This window comes from Dipodomys spectabilis, unplaced genomic scaffold (assembly GCF_019054845.1).
Source record: "Dipodomys spectabilis isolate Male_0828 unplaced genomic scaffold, ASM1905484v1 ptg000288l, whole genome shotgun sequence".
Taxonomy (NCBI): domain Eukaryota; kingdom Metazoa; phylum Chordata; class Mammalia; order Rodentia; family Heteromyidae; genus Dipodomys; species Dipodomys spectabilis.
The window spans coordinates 614,002-631,744 of record NW_024870965.1 but is presented as its reverse complement, the minus strand read 5'-3'; the positions used below and the strand labels follow the sequence as shown (position 1 = coordinate 631,744).

The 17,743-nt window shown below is 50.1% G+C and overlaps 1 protein-coding gene across 1 annotated transcript in view; it reads left to right on the top strand.

The window, feature by feature from the left end:
* Igfn1 (immunoglobulin like and fibronectin type III domain containing 1) overlaps positions 1-17,332 on the top strand; it is a 76,536-nt gene extending 59,204 nt beyond the window's left edge. The window contains exons 25-26 of the mRNA XM_042701180.1: positions 16,970-17,035; positions 17,226-17,332. Of these exons, the coding sequence (XP_042557114.1) occupies positions 16,970-17,035; positions 17,226-17,332 (173 nt within the window). The remainder of the gene's footprint in view (positions 1-16,969; positions 17,036-17,225) is intronic.
* The last annotated feature ends 411 nt before the right edge of the window (positions 17,333-17,743 follow it).

Below are 17,743 nucleotides of genomic sequence, written 5' to 3'. Positions count from 1 at the left end.
GCCCCACGCACACACACACCCGCCTGCGTCAGGGGAGCTGTCCGCGCTTGCACCCGGCTTCCCAAGCGATGAGACATGGCTCTCGGACTGCCTCTTCAAGCCTCTGACAGCGCACGCCCTGTCATCTGGGGCAGCTGCAGCTCCCCAAGGGCTCCCCAGAACCCCTTTCTGCAAATGGTCCATTGCTACCCCCCACCTTCCCCCACAAGGGACAGTTGGATGGGACCCTCTCTCTGGAGGAGAAGGACAGTCAGTGGTCTTCTGCAAGCTGAAAAATCCTCTTTCCGGGCCTCCCTAAGGGTGGGGCTGAGGACAGAAGGGAGTTAGGCCGGACTCAAGGCACAGGTCTTGGTGTGGCCTTCTAACTGGAGCAAGGTCTGGGCAGAGGGCAGATTCTGGTAAAAATGCATGCACAAGCACACAGATGGGTGTGTCCAGCTTTGGCTTATGACTGAATACCCATCTTGTCACTCGTGGGCTTCAGTGGAGACCAGGAGCCACACCCATCTCTCCTCATACCTATGTAGAAGAGGCACAGACCTATCTGCTTGTGGGGGAGGTGGTCTAATGCCCTCTGGTGATCTATTATTATTATTGTTGTTGTTATTGGACAGTTGTGGGGGCATCAACGCAGGGCCTGAATGCTGTCCTTGAGCCTCTTTTTGCTCAAGACTAGTACTCTACCACTTGATCCACAGCACCACTTCTAGGTTTTGAGTGGTTTATGGGAGATAAGAGTCTCATGGGAACTTTTCTGCCCAGGCTGTCTTCAAACCACAGTCCTCAGATCTCAGCCTCCTGAATAGCTAGGATTACAACCGTGAGCCACCAGTGCCTGGCTGGTGATTTTTTTTAAGTCATCGAAGTACAATGTATGTACAGTAGACAGCACAAACCTTACATGTGTACATGTTGACAAGGTTGGGTTCAGTGTATAAAATCCAAGCTATAGCACCTTCTCTTCACACCCTCCTGAGAATAGTGACCTGTGTCCCGACCACCTGTGCATCCATCCCTCCAACACCTGGTGCCTGGTGTTGTACGTGGAAAGGCTTGTCTGGACTGATCTATCTTCCTTGCACATGGTGACTCCCTCTTAAAGGGGTCTCTGGGTACCCACACTTAGGACCACCCTATTGAGCTCTTAGGGGTCAGGCTAGATCCTCCCCCATGGTCTTAATGTGCCCTGACTTTGTGCTCTACCCCAATCTCGCTGAGTCCCCTAACCTCTGTCTGAGATGCCGATGTACTGCCTGTGCCCAGATGTTGGCACTGAGGCTGAGGTTGAGCCCTTCCTAGGAAGTGGCACTGTAAGCCTCATGCCTGAGCAGAAGCCCCCAAGAGATCTTTGGGTTCCGTGGCACCCCTTTACTGTAAGCTGGGGGATAGGTGGGTACATTCCCCCTTGGACAGCAGTGAAAGGGAGAGGAAACAGATAACTATGGAGTGAGCGCTTAGCAGGTGAGTCAAGCTTCATATCCATGACCCCATCAGTTCTCACCACCGACTACAAGCAGGGGCTCCTACCCCATTTGCTGGATGAGGAAGTGCACCCAGGAAGCACACAGGAACTACTCAGGATGACACAACAGCTCTTGACAGAAACCCCATCCCCTGGGAAAGTTGGGTCATGGCGAGGAGTCCAGTGAGTTGGGAAAAACCTGGCTCCAATGGACGTCACTCTTGTATTGGAAGATTTACGACAATGGCCAGACCAGTCACTCAACAAGCATGCCAGGTATGCAGTGGGGACAAGATATGGGACTGTGGCCACCAGGAGGCCTGTGGGTTATGTTTCCCTCCCTGATGACACCACAACATGGGATCTTCCTTTCCTTCAGGAATTGAGTGGCCGTGCAGACCAGCATCCCTGCACTGGACCAGAGGGAAGTGGAGGATGGGGGTCCAATCTGCCTGATGAAGACCCATGCCACCACGAGTATCAGATGGCTGGGCTCCCGAGCAGAGACCAAGTGTCTGCTTGGGTCACCTAGAGCTACTGGAGGCAGAAGGAGAAGGCTGGTGCTGGTGTGTGGGGTCTGGGTTCTGCATGTCCTATTTTATAGGAGGAGCTCCCCTGCTATCTGCTCAGCCTTTCAGGGTGGTAAGGAACTCCTCTTCCAGACTTGTGTCAAACCTCATGAGCGCCAAGCAAGTCCATTCCCTTTGAAAGGGAAGCTTGTGAGGTCAGCATTTGTCCTGTCTTCCTCCACTCCCATCAGGGCCTGCCACTGGAATGCCTCATCCAATGTGAGGAACTAAATTAGACAGGAGAAGATGGCCCCAAATCCCCCAGGGACAGAAATCCAGGGGTGCCTTGTCTCTGCCCCTCTTCTTCCCTGCCTTTCCCGTGTCTAGGACCCCTGATGAGCACTGCTGCTGCGAAGAGGACCCATGTTGTACAACTTAGGACAGAGCTGTGCCTAGATAGGGCAAGCAGGACTCATGTCACCAAGGGTAGGGAGGAAGGTGAAGGACAGGCTATAGCTGCAACCAGAGAGGGATGGTGACCCAAATCAGGGGCCTCCTGCAGAGAACCTGGGGAGATATGCAGGCAGCATCCAGAGTGTTATTGAATGAGTGAATGAATGAATGAATGAATAGTTCATTGTACTTCCTTGGACCACACCAATTTCCTCACCACTACATTTTGGGATCTCTCTCTCTCTCTCTCTCTCTCTCTTGGTTGGTCATAGGGCTTGAACTCTAGACCTGGGCACTGTTCCTGAGCTCTTCAGTTCAAAGTGAGTGCTCGATCACTTGAGCCACAGTGCCCCTTCCAGTTTTCTGGTGGTTAATTGGAGATCAGAGTCTCAGGGACTTTCCTGCCTGGGCTGGCTTTGAACTGTGATCCTCAGATCTCAGCCTCCTGAGTAGCTAGGATTACAGGCGTGAGCCACTGGCACCCGGCTTAGGTTCTCTTATGTTAAAAAAAAAAAAATCTGTTCTCTCCAATACCACACAGATCTCAAACACTTCGTGGGAGAAAAAAGGATGTAAATTTTACACGGATGACGTATTTAAATAAGATCAGATATTCTTTGATAGGTTGACATAAATAAGACATAATAAAACATTTTTGAGTACGTTAGAAAATTATATATATGGGTCATATGCTCTTCCTTTTGGACATCAGTGATCTGTATATATCTCCCATGGATTTCTCTCTTATTCCAGAATCCTAGAGCTCTGTCTAGCATGGGGCTTGGCAGAATGTGGGGTCAGGGCAGGGCAGATGACCAATGGCTTACAGGTTGGGCTCAACTCGTAGCCTGTCAGAGATAAGGAAGAACTGAGGGCCAAGAGGAAGCATCACTGCCCCTAGGCCACCAGTGCTTCCAGTCTCAGGAGAGCCAGGAGCGAGGAGGAAGCAGCAAACAGGACAATAAGGAAACACCTTATCCGTGCCATCTTGTCTAAACCTCATGACAGGCACATGCGGTAGATAATCTTATCTCCATTTAATGTCTGAGAAAACTGAGGTTGACCAGTTCACCTGGATCCCAAGATTAGAGAGAGGCAGAGCCGCGATACCACTCAAATTGAATGGGCTTCAGCACCTGGATGCTTCCACGTGTCCCATGTGGTTATTTCAGCATCTCAGATTGGGGAGTGGGATGAGGAATTCTGTCCCTGGAGAGAGACAAGATATGGACATCACAGATCAAGGCAATGGTGAGCAGCCCGATGTTTGCTGGGGACATTCTGAGTCCCTTTGCAGTCTGGGTTCAGATTCATCCCTGGCGTTTGTGGTGAGAAGGACTGAATGCTTTTGCCATGGTCATCCAGTGGGTAGGTAGCGGGGCTGGCACTCCTGTGCTCTGACAGTTCTGCCTCTATTCGGGAAGTTACCCTATGCATATGGCAAAGGACAGATGGAGCAAGGGAGCTGGCTCCAGATAGAGCCCTTGAATCCTGAAGCCCTGAGCTGGGGGAAGATGAGGAAGACCAAGACCATTTTATTGCCACTTGCTGTATAATTAATGACTTAATGACCTTTTGGGAGGCAAAAGGAGCCAGGAGAGCTATTTATGATGTCTGAGAGCATGACCCCAGTGGAGAGCTGAGTCTTCATGCCCTGCAGGTCTGGGTGGGTGTAAACACCATGACCTTAGCTACTACCACAGCTTCCGTCCTGGCCTCTCCTCTCTCAGACATGGGGACTTCAGCACAGGGCCTACAACCAAAATCGAGGCTTCTTTCCACTGCTGATTGCTGGGCCCCACATCGAACAGTCACTGAGCCATTTCCTGTCTGGTCTTGTTGTCATAGGATTTAGTTCTGAGGACACCCACCGTCCTTTTTACTCACAGTAACAAGGTTCTACCTCGGAGCCTTTCATGGGGACCTGGTTCATCCTGCTGGAATGTGTTCTCTCAGAGTTCTGTTCGGGTTAGGCCTCTGGGGACAGGTCTCCACACTGCCAATGGCTCTCCCACTATCCGGAGGTCTCCCATCTACCCTGAAGGACCGGTGCTTGGTGCTTCTGTCTAGCATGTTCTTCCCATGCATTCTCCCTCTTGCCTCTTAAAATGGAGTCTGTGCTAACTTCTCCATCTGCCTAGACAGGTCAATCCATGTGATGCCTGGCAAAAGACATGCCTCCCTCCTCCACTCCAAGCTCTTCCCATTTTGTAAGACTCAGCTCAAGCCTTGCAGCCTCCAGAAGCCTTCCCCTGGAGCTGGGCACTGGTAATCCTAACTATTTAGGAGGCTGAAATCTGAGGATCGTGGTTTAAAGCCAGCTTAGGCAGAAAAATTCATGAGAAATGGAGGTGTGGTTTGTGTTTGAGTGCCAAATTTGTGTGTGTGTGTGTGTGTGTGTGTGTGTGTGTGTGTGTATGAAATCCAAACAAGAGCAAGAAGACTTGAGCTCAAACTCCAGAACCAGCATCAGAATAAATAAATAAAAATAAAAAATAAGCTTCTCCTGGATCCCATTCATTCCTGTCCCCAGACCGTCAACTGGGCTCCAGAAGGAGGCCAGGGTTATAGGCATAAGCTACCAGCACCCAGCTCATAAAAAGTTATTTTAAAAATCATTTCAAGACGAGGCTATGAGTTCAAACCTCAGTATCTTTCCCTCAAAAATTCATTCTATAGGCTATAGTCATCGATTTTTTTCAAATTATGCTTTTATTTTATATCATCTGGCTGATGACCTAGTATGAAAGAAGAAATGGTCCCTTGTGCTTCCGTGCCTGCCCTGCCCTTCTTCCACCTCCTGATTTTTCTTGCTTACATCATTTTCTTAGGAGTGTTACACATTTATAGTTTTGCTCTGCAACAAATGTGTCTCTAAATAGAGCCAAGGTTAGCCACCAGCCTTTCTCACCTGGGTCCTCTGTTCCCAGGCTCCTTAGCTTGAGTCAGCCAGAGCTCACTGAGTGTCTGTTCAGAATGAGCTTACACATCTGCCAGCACTGGGAGTTGAATTCATGGATCTTGTGATCATGCTTGCATGGCTGGTACTCTACCACTTGAGCTATACCTCCAGATAATTATTCTTATATTTATTTGTTTGCTTTTTTAAAAAAATCATTTAACTTCCATTTGTGCTAGTACTGGGACTTGAACTCAGTCTTGAGTTCCCACTTAGCTTATTTTACTCAAGGCTGTTGCTCTATCACTTGAGCCTCATCTCCAAACCGCCATTTTCTCTCTAGCTGTTCCGATCTCAGTTTTCCTCTGCGTTTATTGGGATGGCTTCAAGCCTTCCCATGCTGCCAATTCTACCTTAAGCCTTGGCAGTTACTTTTGAAATCACTTACTAGATAGGTAATTGTATTTTCCTTCTCAATTTGTTTTCCTAACACCGATATCTATTTTCATCTCATTGGGTTTTATAATTAGTCCTTGAATTCATACCCCATAAACACACTTTGACACATGAAACACTAGTGAGGAATTTTCTTTCTGCATTTAGCTTAAGTTTTCTTTCAGACTCGATTCTTCGCCTAGCTTTTCCATGCTGTGTTCCGGCCCGATCCCAGCCTTTCTTCCCATGCCCTGCCCCCTACCATGTTCTCATAGTTGCTGTGCTATTTCTTTTCATATTGCTTATGCTAACATGAGCAGCTCGGTCCACACCCTCTCTTTGCTTTGATATAAAGCAGATGAATCACATCTGTCTTGTATTGTTCCCTGGATTGCCTCATGCCCATAAATCCTGCCCTCCTGCCTACGGCCTCCCCAGAGACAAGGCCACGCTTCATTCCTCTCCAGTCTTGGTGTTTCTCCCTGGCATGTTCTGGGCACAGGCCCACAGAACGGATGTCTGAGTTTTGAATGCGGTGATTGGAGGCTGGAGCTATATGAACTTCCCAGGTCCTAGAGAACTTCTAAATGTATAATTACAGAGGGCTCCGAGGGGTTGTTCTGGGAGCTTATTGAGGACAACACAAGATAACAATGTGCTTTAATTACAGTGAGAGAAATGAAAATTACTCAGAAAACATAACTTGGTGTGAAGTGGGGGGAGAAACGTAAAGCGTAGGGAAGCAGAGCAGGTGTGTAATACCTGGTGGGTGGTTCTAGAAAGCCGCTCCTGATGGGATAGGTGGAGTTTTGCAGAGCAAGCTTTACACCTGGAGGAGACACGCACATCAAACCCCCTCCGCTCACGGAGACACCCTCTCCAGGACTTAGTGTAAGTTAGTAGCAGGCAGACTCTTGGAATTGAGCAAGCTAAAGGACTTGAAAGGTAGAAATGGAGAAGGCTTTGTAGGTAATGCAACTAAACAGGGTGGAGTGGCAGAGTGAAAAGTGGGAGAAATGCTTGCGTGTCAGACAATGCGAATGGAAAACGGGGAGCTGGCTATATATTTGTATAATACTGCTATTATTCACAAAGACCGAAAGGTGGAGATAACCCAGGTGTCCATTGATAAAGGAAAATAAGAATAACAAAATAGGGTCTGTACACACAGTGGAATATTATTCAGCCTTAAAGAGGAAAGAAATTCTGACACATGCTATATAACATGATGGAACTTGGAGGATGTTTTATGCTACGCTGAATAACCCAGACTGAAATAACAAGCACGATGTAAGTCTACTTAGCAGAGATTCATAGAATAGAGGAATCCCAGCAACAGCAAGTAGAATGTGGCTGCTGGGGCCTGAGGGGGTGCGGGGGGCGAATGGGAGGGGGGTCACTTTCAGTTTAGGATGACCTAAGATCTGGAGATGGAGAGCACTGTTGTTCCTCCCGATACAAATGCACTAACTTAAAATAACTTAAATAGTGGCTTTTGTGTGACCTATTCTTTACCATGATTAAAAAGTGTTCATCAATCGGTTGGAGCTAGGCTCTGGTAGCTCGGGTCTGTAACCCTGGTTCCTCGGGGTGGGGGTGGGGGGGAACCTAGAAGCCAGCCTGGGAAGGAGAAATCCATGAGACTCTTACCTCCAATTAACAGCAAAAAGTTGGAAGTGGAGCTGTAGCTCAAGTAGTAGAACGCTAGCCTCGAGTGAAAAAGCCAAGCGAGAGTGTGAGGGCCTGAGTTCAAGCTGTAGTGCCAGCGCGCACACACACACACACACACACACACACACACACACACACACTCAGGTATTCCTTCAAAGCCCGCATTTCAGACCTGAAGGGAGTCCTAAAAATGAGTTGTGGTTGTTTTGCCTGGTTTGAGGGGCCTGGGAACACAGCCCAGGGCCTTGCACATGCTAGGCAAGCGCTCTATCACCTGTGACACTCTTTGGCTTGAAGGGGGCCTTTGGGAAAACATGTATCATCAGATGATGCCAATGTTCTCTCATTTGGAGTCAGTATAAGCAATATGAGGCCTGACAAGTGATAGGAAATGGAACTGGTAGCCTCTGTAGAAGTGACCACAGGCTTCCCACACGCAGAACTGCCCCAGGAGCCCTCCGGGAGCACCGTTCCTGTCTGTGCGCAGGTGTTGGGTCCTCAGTTTGGCAGGGCTGTCTCCAGAATGAGGCTCTCACCCTGGGAAAAGTCGGTCCGGCCCGCTGGCTCTTTCCACCACCGCCAGACTCCCATGTACCATGTCTGGGTCCCAGCATGACTCATTACTCACAGAGGTTTCGTCCACAGGGAAGTGTCCACCGGAGGCGTCGGAGAGAGGGTGGACACTGGCCGCTGGCCAGAAGAGACATGACCATGATGAGAGCCAGATCGGTGGAGTCACCCAGTAAATGGAGGTGCTGTCATCACTGCTTCTATTCTCTGAAGCCGAGGCCCCGCCCTTACTCGAAACAGTCCATGGTTTGTTATCATGGCACCCAAACATACAGGTGCCAAAAGCCTGCCCAAGCGGCCAGCTAGAAGTCTGCAGAGGCTCACACCATCTCTTTATTCTTGTGGCTCTACTAAATCTCTTCTCTCTCTCTCTCTCTCTCTCTCTGTCTCTCTCTCTCTCTCTCTCTCTCTCTCAGCAGTGGGGTTCTTTATGCTATTAATAAAGTGGACAAAAACTGGTGACAGTGCCTCAGACCTGTAATCCTGGCTTTTACAGAGGCTGAGATCTGAGGATCACAGTTCGAAGCCAGCTCAAGCAGGAGAATCTATGAGACTCTTATCTCTGATTAATCAGCAGAAGTAGAGCTGTGACTCAAGTGGTAGAGTACTTTTTTGCCTTGAGCATAAAAGCTCAAGGACAACACAAGGCCCTGAGTTCAAGCCCCAAGACTAACACACTCTCTCATCTATGTATATACGTATGTATGTATGTATGTATATATAAGTGTGTGTGTGTATCTATCTATCTATGGACAAAAATGAGCTGTTGTATCCAGGTGAATTTGGAAAGGAGAGTCATTCAGAAGGTTGAACCCCAACAGTCCAATATCACTTTTATGACTCCTGAGTAACAGTACAGATTTTCCTTTGTGTGGCATGTGATCATCTCCAGCTTTGCCCGTAACCTTTCCTACATCTCTGCCTTTGCACGTGCTTTCTCTTGCCTAGAAAAGGCATAGCTAGGAAGGAGATGTTGGGATAGAAACGAATGAGCCCAGCTCGTTCCCAGCTTGCTTTGACTTTTCTGCAAAGTGCACTCGGTGAATTTCAAATCTCTCCTGATGTCATCCCCAGGGTTCCCCCCGCTCCCCCATTCCTTTCCCTGTAGTTCTCTTGTGATTAGGCTAAGTCAGGAAGCTACTGCCCATGGACAGATGTAGAGGAAAGGATGAGGCAGACAGAACTCCACTGGGCAAGAAGAGGAAAGAGAAGGAAAACCGTTCTGCACCCTGACTGAGGAGACTGGGAGCTTCTTTCACTCTCCACCACCAGGTTCAGGAACAGAGAAGAGAGGGCAGGTGATGTGCCTTCAAGTGAGAATACCCAGAGAACGGTTTGGTGGGTGATCCTTATACAAAGTCGTGTCTCACCTTGCAGGACATAGACCTAGAAAATCACGAGCCGTCGTGGGAAGAAGAGCAGATGAAAGACAACTGAGGGAGATGTCTAGGCATGGCCTTCAGCTCTTGCCCCTTGACTCCTTAAGCCTTCATGAGGCATGCAGGGTATCTAGAGGCTTCCACATGCTCCACATACAAATGAGGCTGAGAATGCTGACTGGCAGATTTGCCAGGGAGTTACTGTTGGAGTGAGCATGGCAGCCAGATCACTGCAGGCTGGCACACCCAGCAAGGACGAGTTCCTGTCAAAAGTAGCGCCCAGGACCAGCAAGGCAGGCGTGGGGTCCGGCCATTGTCCCTGAGAGCTCTCTTGATCCCTTAGCTCAAACGTGCAAACGATTCTAAAAACAAGACAGATTGGAACTGCTCTTCTCCCTCAGACAGACATTTGGGACAGGAGGAAAGAGGAAACTCCCTTCAGATGACCAAGAACTGCTCTGATAGGGTGTTTCCATTTTGAATTGCTGACTCAACCAAACAATTGAATGAATCCAGGCTAACTCAGTTACCTTAAGTGAGCAAGTTTGCTTGGTCGTCAGCTGTCACCTTCCACCACTACCATCAGAAAGGGCCTGTGAGTTCAGTTCAGCAGAACTGATTATAGAGAATTCGGGGTTGGGGGGGGGAAGGGAGGGTTGCACACTGAAATATATTATGGGAACACAGAACATACATACACTTGAATCTTCCTATCTAGGAACTACAAGGTATCTCCTTGTGGGTCAAGGGTCCTTAAGGCCTAAAGTGGGAGACGTGGTTGACAGAGACACAGAGGAACTGGGCACATGAAGTCCCACCGGCATTTTGGCCCAACCCCTCAACAGCTTGGGCTCTGGCCTGCAGCGAGGCTCCTGTTCCATGGCCAGCGGAGTGAGTAATCCCATGCTACCTTCAGACCAATGATGACAATATAATTAGCACAAACAGCAATTAGGGTAATTGTTCTGTTTAGACCTAGCCAGACTTCACTGCCACAGGTTGGGGGAGCGAGGGCAGGCCTGGTCCAGAGGGCTGCACAGAGCCTGCCGCTCTCCAATACCTCATTGTCTGTCTGCATGTAGCTCATGCTAGGGGAAAGAATGAGAAAAGGGAAATCCAGGGCCTGCAGAAAGGAGGTCTTTGTCCAGGCCTGGGAGAGGGTGGGAAGCTGTGTATCACGGGGGACTGAGGGGCCATGCCAGAGAGACTGGCTGCTGCTCCCACCAAGCCCAGAGCACCTTTAGGAAACAGGCTGGTTTCCACCGGAAGAGAAAGGTGGATCTCCCTGACTCAAGCCAAGTGGCCTCCCTCCTGCACACAGCCCCAGTGCTAGGGGTGTGGTTGGTCAGGCCCATGTCCACAGACCCTCCCAGTGCGGGTGGGGGAGGGAGGATGTGGTGGTCCAGTCTCTAGAATGGGAAGGAAAGTGGAGGCTCCTGGTGTTGTAGGAGCAACCTGGGGACTAGTGACCATTGTCTCAGGTCCCGGCAGCTTAGCTCACTAGAGCTAAGGTTGAAAAGGGAACCTCATCTTCCTGACTTCTGATGGTTAACAGGAAGACAGGTGACAGGTGGTCCTCCATGCCCAGGATCCTCTGTGCCCTGCTGCTCTCCATCCTCTTATTTTGACCCTTCCAACAAGTCCACAAGGTCAGTTTACTTCCCGCTTGTGCAGTGTGTACCTGGGGAGTCCTTAGCTGGTGAGATGCTGAAACTTGATCTTGAGCCAACTCCTTCGGCTCTGAACACCAAGCCTTCACTCAAGGCTGGTGTGCTTTTCCACGTGAGCCACAGCTCCACGGCCAATTGTTTTGCTGGGTTAATTAGAGATAAGAGTCTCACGGACTTTTCTACCCAGACTGGCCTTGGACTGTGACCCTCAGATCTCAGCCTCCTGAGTGGCTGGGATGACAGGGGTGAGCCACCAGTGCCTCCCCCCCACCCTGCCCCAAATATCAAGTTTTGCTCATATTATTGGCAATCATGTTTTTAAACTTTTATTATTTTGTCTATATGATACTGAGGAATCGAACCCAGGGCCTCATGCACACTAGGCAAGAACGCTACCACTAAGCCTCATTCCCTGCCCTGGTAATCATTTTGTAAAGAAGATCTATGTTTACAGAAGATGGATGGTTTAGCCTGCAATGTGCCCTTACACACATTAGCCTATTTGTTCTTCCAGCAGCCGCCTGAGGAAGGTGGTAACAATGGGGTGATGGCATCTTAGAGATCATGATTGAATGGCCTGCCTGAGACTGGCTTCAAGCGTGCTCAGAAGATCTGCAGCGTGGTGTCCACTGGGAGCTTGTGAGAAATGCAGAGCCTTGGGCCCCGCCTCAGACCTGCTACCCCAGAATCTGCATCTAGCAAGATTCCTCAGTGATTAGATTAAGATTTGAGAGCATCCACTCCCACACTCTCATTTTACAAGCAAGGATACTGAAACCCCGACAAGGCAAGTGACTTGTCTAAAGTCACATAGCAAGTGGACAGACAAGTTAGGCTCAGACCTTTGCATAGTCCCAGGTCAAGTAAGGAACCCTGCCATTCAGTGTGTGTGTGTGTGTGTGTGCGTGTGTGTGTGTTGCATGTGTGCCCCACTACTAGAGCTTGCACTCAGAGCCTTGTGTTCTTGCTGGGCTTTTTTGCTCAGAGCTGGTGCTCTTTCACTTGAGTCACACCTCTACTTCCAGCATTTTTGCTGGTTAATTGGAAATAAGAGTCTCATCAGGCTTCAAATCATAATCCTCAGATCTCAGCCTCCTGAGTAGCTAGGACCACCATGTAGTACTCTATCTCCCTCAGATAGAGTACTATCTGAGATAGGGCCCTACCAACCTTTTATGTCCACCAAGCTGGGCAGGCCATCTCTTCTGACCACCTCCAAGAAAATGCAGAAAATCCTGAAGGATATAATTTAAAAGCTTCCAATTAAAGTCTGGTGATCTTTCAGATCCACAAAATACCATCGGAACCAAACTCTTGCCTGGCAGCCTTACCTGATACTTTGGCCAGCCTCTGTTCTGGCTCTCTTCCTGTTCAGGATCTCAGTTCATCCATCTAAGGAGTAAGAGGAAGCTTCCCAAGGGCCATAAAGCTGCCTGAGCTCTCGGAATGAAAGGAAGGGCTTTGAAAGACAAAGTACTATTATATTTTCTTGTTGTGTTTAATTGTGTTACCTTTAACTGCCTGAAGACATCCTATTAAGTAGGAAAATGATGGGCCACCAGGCTGAAAGACTGGCAGTTACTAGAGGCTGAGCCCCGCCCACTTCCTGGCACAGGTGTAACTGGCTTCATAAATTCCTCCTGATGGATGGTGATGTCGCTATAGCCGCTTCCCTCTGCTCAGGCCCACTGAAGCATCATTCTTCTTTGGTGTATGGTGAAACCAAGCATAAAAACAAAGGTAGGTGTCACAGGGGAAGGGCAGAGGGGTGAGAGGCTGGCTGTCCAGGGCTAGACAGGAGCCAGCTGGTCCTTGCTTTGTGTCATTGCTGAGGGACTATGTCATTCCAGTATCTCCCACCCCCACCTCTATGAGTCTCACACCCCCTGAGCTACATGCCAAGTGGGTTTGCTGGGGCAAGCTGACAGCTCACACAGCCTGGCTGGGAGAGTTTCAGAGTTAGTGTCAGTATTGGTTTCCTACAGCTGCTGGAGAAATTGCCATAAACCTGGTGTCTTAATACACTAGAAACGTACAAGGACCTAGTGGCTCATGCCTATACACTTAGTTACTTGGGAGGCTGAAATTTGAGAATCCCACTTCAAAGCTAGCCCCAGACAGAAAATAAGTCTCTGGGACTCTTATCTCCTATTAACCACCAAAAAGCTGAAGGTACAACTCAAGTGATAGAGCGTCAGACTTGAGCAAAAAAGCCAAGGAAGAGCAAGAGGCCCTGAGTTTGAGCCTCAGTGCTGGCATAAAAACAAACAAAACCCAATAGGAAACTGTTCTTTCATAGTTCTGGGAACCATAATCCCAAATCAAGGTGCTGGCCAGGTTCACCCTTTTAGAGGCTCTCTTCACCCTTTCTCCAGCCGCTGGTGGCCCAGGTACTGTTTTTCATGTGCTAATGTAAGTCCTATCCCTGCCTCTGGCTCTGCATCTCAGACTTTCCCTGTGTGTTCACTTAGAAAAACACCTGACCTTAGCTCAAGATCTTCAGATTAATTGTATCATAAGATCCTTTTCTAAAACACATCACAGTCATGGGTCCTAAAGGGGTAGGATATGAACACTTTTCCTTTTGGAGAGGTGAAACCATTCAGCCCACCAAAGCATCCACTGAAAGGTGTGCACTTGGACAGTTCTCTGCTCCCCAGCAATGTCTTATTACATGTAGGGTGTGGCACAAAGAGCTTCCTTTGAAGCCCAGCTCTGCCCCTAACCATAGCCATATGGTCTCTGTGAGTCTCAGTCCCCTCGTCCTTACAATGGGGTAAGATAACAGAGGGGAAGGGGCAGTCGCAATTCTGGAGGGATTGAAGGGCAGATCCCCAGCTGTGTAGGTCAGGAAATCACTAAGTGGAGTACTAGTTCCCATCGATGGCAAGTGTTACCGTGATATGGTGTAGAAAGGAAAAGAAACAGAGGCAAAATTATGAAACCAATGGTTATTCGAAATGTATTCACTCTTTTTCAGAGTTATCAAATGAATTCCCTCTGCAGTATTTCTTAAAAGCCCTTTACCCTGAATTGCAAACTCACCTTTCCAATTTCTGTGGTGTCCAGTGTTCCCTAGATCCTTAAAGATCCCATTACTTCACTCACCATCTCTAGCCCCTTCCTTAGCTCCAGCCTGAGCCCTAGAGCTAAGAGCTGTGGAGCTAGTACACTTGGCTTAAGCTATCATCTGGGGGACACTAGAAGAATTCCAAAATGACTCATCTTGCCAACTCAACCCAGTAATCACTGATTGACTGACCAGCTTCTAAAACTGTAGGGTGGAAGACAGAATCTTCTATGATAAAGACTGCCTAAGGTCTTCCTTGGGGCAGGGAGTCTCCTAAATGCTTGATGTCTGACAGTCAAGGCCAGGATCAGAGCTGGGTGACAGTGGCTCACGCCTGTCATCCTAGCTACTCAGGAGGCTGAGATCTGAGGAACATTGTTCCAAGCCAACCCTGGCAGCAAAGTCTGTGAGACTCTTATCTCCAGTTAACCACCAGAAAATCGGAAGTGTTACTATGGCTCAAGTGTTAGAGCGCTTGCCTTGAGCTGAAGAGCTGAGGAACAGCACCCAGGCCCAGAGTTCAAGCCCTATGACTGACAAAAAAAAAAAAAGATCAGGATCAGTAGGTGCCAAGCATGTTCAGATGCCAATTAGGAAAGGAGTGAGAGGGGCCTCTCCAGCTGTGCCCAGCTGTGCCCAGCTTTGCCGAGTAACCGCCTGACAGTGGAGATGACTGGATGAATGGGGTGTCAGAGAATTGAGGGGTTTCTGTTAACATGAGCCCAGGTCCAGGCCCCATCTAGAAGACATTGAAGGCTGGGCATGGTGGGTGTTCTTCACCATGTGGCATCTGGGCACAGGGATGTTGTAACAGAACACATGAATGGAATGTAGGTTGACCAGATAGACGTTTATTGGGCCATGTCAATGTTCAGAGTGCGGTCGTAGGTGTGCTGGTGATGCAGAATGCTTACGGTGCACAGCAGGACAGCATGATGTGCCAAGGAGCACGAGAGAAGTGCCCATACGCTAAGAGTCGGGAGAGGGAGGAGCTACTTCTCACCAAGCACATCTGGGGGCTGAGGGGGAGGGGAGAAACAGGGTTGGGCTGAGGACAAGAGTTGTGGTAGGATCCGATGAGCCACCGTGCAGAAGCAGCAGTGACAAACATGCATGACTGGTAGTGGCTACCTGCTTAGGCCCAGGGCAGACTCCAGACCCTTTGGGAGCAGCCTGCAGCCCAGGCCTGATTGCATTCAGCTCTCATAGGTGCCATTCCTTGATACTGGTGATCTTATGAAGAAGCCACCTGGCTGGGCCATGGGGCAGTGCAGACAGGAGCCTCTAACACTCAGCAGGTTCTTGGCCTGGCTCAAGGCGTGGAGCCTCTTGGCAGTGCCCATCCATGTTCTGGCAGGCTGCCTGCCCAGCAGCTCCACGCAGAGGCTGTGGGGAGTGCCAGCTGCCCTGGGTGTGGCGGCCCTGCCTGCAGGCAAGGGCGGTGACTCATCACACCACCAGGAGGCTGGGCAGGGCAGGAGACGGTGAGATACAGAATGCAGGGACCTGCTCAGCTCTGGGCACACACCCCAAGCTCCTGGCCAGCCTTGTAGCTCCCACGGCCTTTCTCTGGGCAGCGACTCCACCTCCTGAACACCAGCGATTCTCCCAGCCCAGAGCAGCAGAGCAATGCCAGCAAGGGACCCCGTGAAGCTTAGGTTCCTGCTCTGCCACCTTGGTTTCTCTTTGAAGCCTGAAGCTCCATCACCCAGCCCCCTACTCCACCGCCTACTGAACAGACAGGAGGCAACTTGTACCCCTACAAAGGGGAAGGCAAGACCCAAAGACCCAAACATTTGCAAGCCCACACCTCCAGACCTCCTAGAACTTGCTTGTCAATTCTGATGAGCGGAGAGACTAAACTAGGGGAATCTCTAAATATTCACCCCTGCTGTGTCCACAGACACTAGTGGCAGAGAACAGTTGGAACCACACATTCAAGGTAGGGCGGAGAGGAGAGGTGTGGGCAGGAGGAGAGAAGCCACAAGGAACATGGAGGAACATGAAGGAACATGGGCCCAATGCCAGGGAGAGCAGACAGTGGAGGACTGTGAGGCCAGGAATCAAGGGCCTGAGCTGGGAATGTGGCTCTGCATGATTGGCTTAGAGTGTGCAAGACTGAGCAGTTAGGCAGGAGGCAGGAGAAGTTCTGTTTCTTCTTAAGGACCTACAGTGTATCGGGCACATTTTATATGTAACATCCATTGCTGGTCACAAGAACCTGGAAAGTAGGTGTAACTAACTTACTGTTACAAATGAGGAAAGTGAAGTTCAGAGAGGGTAAGTGGCTGTTCAAAGTCATACAGCTAGAGGAGGCAATGTGGGGCGCTGGGGTGGGGGTGGGGGGGGGCAGCAAGAGGGGCCCAGCTTCGTCAATCCACACCATAGTCCTATTTCTTATTTCCCTAGGATCCTCCTTGGGCCCAGTCTGGAGTCTGCACTGAGATGGCTTTTGGTCCCAGAGACAGCTGGTGGGCCACAGGCTCTGAGGATTTCAAAGCAGCACCACCAGCTGGAGGAGGGAGGGTAAAAGGAAAGGCAAAACTCCAGGAGGACATGTCAAAGGACAGAGCTAGAATTTGGGTTGGCAGAGGGGCAGGGTGCAGCACAAGCTGGGTGCTGACAGCAGCCTGTCAGCACGGGGCTGGGTCACTGCTTCTCTTCATCATGGCCCCTCCCTGCCGTCTGCTGCTCCACCCACCGCACCCCGAGAGACCAGAAGGGCAGCTCCCAGACTACCCTGGCCGTTGGCCGAGGCGCTCTGGATGCACACCTTGGCCTCACCCCTCAGCTGGCTAGCCCAGCACGCCCTAGACTCATCCAGGCTCTCCTTTCTGGGCTTCTTGCCTAGGCCCTTGCTCCCTGTCCCGTCCTTCTGCCAGCCCTGCCCTTCAGTGCCTTCCAGAGCAGCTGGATGGTACGTCCATTTGCATGGACACAGGCCGGTCTTCCAGCCCCTGTCCTCCTGCATAGGGAAGCTGGGGTTACATGACCAAGTCCTCCAGTTGAGATGCTTGCTGCAGGGCTGGGAATGTGGCCTCAGCTCTTCCCTTCCTCCCTGCCCAAGGTGAGAGCCTCTGGGCACTGCCCCCCACCATGCCTTCCAGCCCCTGTGGCCCTGCAGCCTGATGCCAATGGTCATACCAGAAGTAAGACAGAATCTGGTCCATTCCTGGCCTGCTACACTGAGGGCAGCGAGGATCCAGGGTTGTGAAGGAGTTACCATGGAGTTTCTATGGGACTTTCTATTAAATTGGGATTCTTGTAAAATGACTTCCTGGCAGGGGGAGGGATGGTTCCTGGGGTGTCCAGGACAAGGCAGAGTGTTGAACAAATGGTGGCTTCCTGATAAAAATTTCCCTTGGGAACTGAGAAAGACGTTCCCTCCATTCACATGGATGCCTATAGAGGTGGGCTGGGGGCCTTACACGTTTCCAAGGGCAGCTGAACACGCAGGAGAAGGGGAGCCTGAGACACTGGCCTTTAGAGCCAAGGCTTGGCCAGGATGCCTGGAGCCCAGTCGCCTGAAGAATCCTGAGAAAGATCCGTACCAGGTCTTGCTCCCGAGAAAGATGGCAGAGACTCAGATTGGGCTCATCCAAACAAGTGCTTATTGAGCACCCAG